We start from the raw sequence: 2,593 nt of genomic DNA on the forward strand, positions 1-2,593 counted from the left end.
AAATCCAAGATGGCTTTAGCATTACATCTCTTAAACTGGATAAGTTGGARAAATAAGTAATGTGCTGACTTACATTTTGGTGTGTAGCTGTGTATTGTTTATACATTGCTTAGAAGTATAGTTTCTTCAAATGATTGAGGTGGCCAAAGATCAATCTATGGTAGACAAGGCCACCATTGCCCACCCCCTTGATCCGCCATTGTGCCTGGTGGTGAGTAAAATTGCTCCCTTTCCCCGACAAGATACATCACTCTGCTACACTTTGGGGGAAAAAAAATAAACTACCTCTCTTCTTGTACACACTATAAGTCATACCCACTAAAATATGGTGCACCAAAAACAATAATATTTACTTCCCTCTTCAATTCTAGTTTAAATCCCTCAGAGATGGGGAACATCATCGTACCAYTTGTTAATAACCCAATTGATTTAAACATTTTTTCCCTCATTATTTAAATTTATGTAATGTTTTCAGTTTTGCAATAATTGCAGCCATACAAATAGATTTTAAAAAGAAAAAGAAAATCTCTGAGCTGAGTTTTAGGTGCTCAGGTCTCGACTGCAACACCACTGATGCACACTCTGTATGTGTGTGTGTGCAGGTCTGAGGCAGGTGTGTCCGGGGAGAAGGGTCAGGTGTCCAGTGCTGCAGATGAGTGTCGCAGCTACATCTCCAGTAGACCCCCCCAGACCCCCGAACAGTGAGTGTCCACCCACCAGCATGCTCATAAAACATCCTCCACCCAGCTCTCATTTCTCTGCTCACATTAGGAGAAAAAAAAAACCTCTCTCTGTCTTTTTCCCCCTGTCCTTTTGTCCATAAACATTCAAAATCTTTCCTTCCCTTCTGTGCACCGCCAGTGACGAACAGATCCCGGGTGCTCTTCTTGGCAGGAAAGACTTCTGGAGGAAGATGTTCAAGTCTCAGAGTGCCGCCAGCGACACCAGCAGCCAGTCAGAGCAGGACACCTCAGAATGCACCACAGCGCACTCCGGCACTACCACGGACCGGCGCTCCCGATCCAGATCCCGCCGCATCTCACTGCGCAAGAAACTCAAACTCCCAATAGGTTAGTGTATGTYGAATCACAACACCTCTGATGGCCGTGGTTGTTATCAAAAATCACGCCTGATTCTCAAAATGAAGTATTAGGGCCACACAGGAAAAAATAAACCCATAACCAGGAAGGCTTTTTTGAAGTCATACAAGTGCAAATTTTATTGACAGAAAATCGTCAGTGTCAAACAAATTAAAAAAAGCTGTCTTTCATAGTTCATAACCAGAGTAAGTGATCCTCAATGTGTTTCCAAATCTGACAGTATTTGTTTAAAAAAATTTTTGTTAGTTGGATTTATTATGAGGGTTGCCTGGTAAAAACCAGCCCCTTGTTCTTCTCTTTGCTTCGTACAGAGGGTCTGGACTCTCGGCTATTGAGGAACGATTTCTTGCTGGAGGCTGTTAAAGTTTAAAATTATTGGACCTGATTTTACCCAATCGCTAACGTTTGGCCGTGATGTAGTGCGCCAGCTCGACCATGAAGAAGGCTAAGATACGAAGCCAACCAGAAATTGTGTGCACTGTAAACAACCATCCAATACTGGGAAGAGTGTATGCCAATATAAATGGATAGTAGTTATGGCGTTACATTTGTGCCATCAGCTTGAGCGTGCAGTTACACTGATTTGAGAGCAGATATCAATGTGAACAAACAATAATTTGAACCGTGTGCGTTCAAATCACACACACGCTCACACGGCTCCCTCCCTGCTTGCTCAGCTCTCTTCCTGCTTGTGCTCGGCTCCCTCTCTTCTCTCAACTTCCCCTCTGCTCGCTCGCAGCTCTGTCTCTGCGCTCACAACCCAAGTTGTATGTAAATGAACCACATCACCAGCCAATCAAAGACAGGGTTTTTTTCATCCAATCAAAGCACTTAWTGCAAATCTACTAAACCAAGAGGCTAAAGTGAAAAAATCTTAGATATTAAATCAAATTGTGACGTCTTTGTCAATAAAAATGTGACTATTGTTAATTAAACAGCAATCTTATCCTGTACACTTTTTTTTTCTTGTGTTTGGCCCTCATACTCTGTTGCAAGGTTAATGGTATTAAAGCTGATGACTTGTTTGAGCAGCGGTACACATTTTCATGCTCATATCTCACTCTGTTATGCTGTGTTCTGTTTGTCTAACATCGCAACCCTTCCTGCCGAGAAGTCCAGTCAGTTCATCACTTTGGTCTGTTTTTTGTTCCCTTTCTTGTGCCATAGCGTGCCGTGGGACCACCCGCCTTCCTCTCACTCGCTCTGTCCTGCGTATGTTGGACATAGACACCATCTCCACACAGTGTTTGTCTCATTTTTTGTCTGTGGTGGTCACCCTGTGTGCACGATGTTGACTCAGACTACCATATTTTTTTTTGTTTTGTTTTTTTTGCAAATTGTTCCAGTTGATCAATAGCCCGTATAATTTTGCCCCTACAATTTATAAAGTGACATTTTGTTTAAGTTATGGAAGGCCTTGCCTTTGTACAGGCCTCCTCATTAGTTGCTTTCATCTCTTAAAACCCACTTTTATTCACTGGCTTTTGTTACAT

General features: G+C 42.5%; 1 protein-coding gene across 18 annotated transcripts in view; it reads left to right on the forward strand.

The window, feature by feature from the left end:
* The window catches only part of unc80 (unc-80 homolog (C. elegans)), a 100,556-nt gene that overhangs the window by 42,246 nt on the left and 55,717 nt on the right, over positions 1–2,593 (forward strand). For 12 of the 18 annotated variants that reach the window (XM_014016077.1, XM_014016087.1, XM_014016076.1 and 9 more), the window contains 3 exons: positions 603–701; positions 862–1,070; positions 2,268–2,312. In XM_014016077.1, coding sequence (XP_013871531.1) covers positions 603–701; positions 862–1,070; positions 2,268–2,312 — 353 coding nt within the window. The remainder of the gene's footprint in view (positions 1–602; positions 702–861; positions 1,071–2,267; positions 2,313–2,593) is intronic. The other 6 variants (XM_014016082.1, XM_014016091.1, XM_014016094.1 and 3 more) reach the window with 4 other exon arrangements.

This window comes from Austrofundulus limnaeus, unplaced genomic scaffold (genome assembly GCF_001266775.1).
Source record: "Austrofundulus limnaeus strain Quisiro unplaced genomic scaffold, Austrofundulus_limnaeus-1.0 Scaffold138, whole genome shotgun sequence".
NCBI lineage: Eukaryota > Metazoa > Chordata > Actinopteri > Cyprinodontiformes > Rivulidae > Austrofundulus > Austrofundulus limnaeus.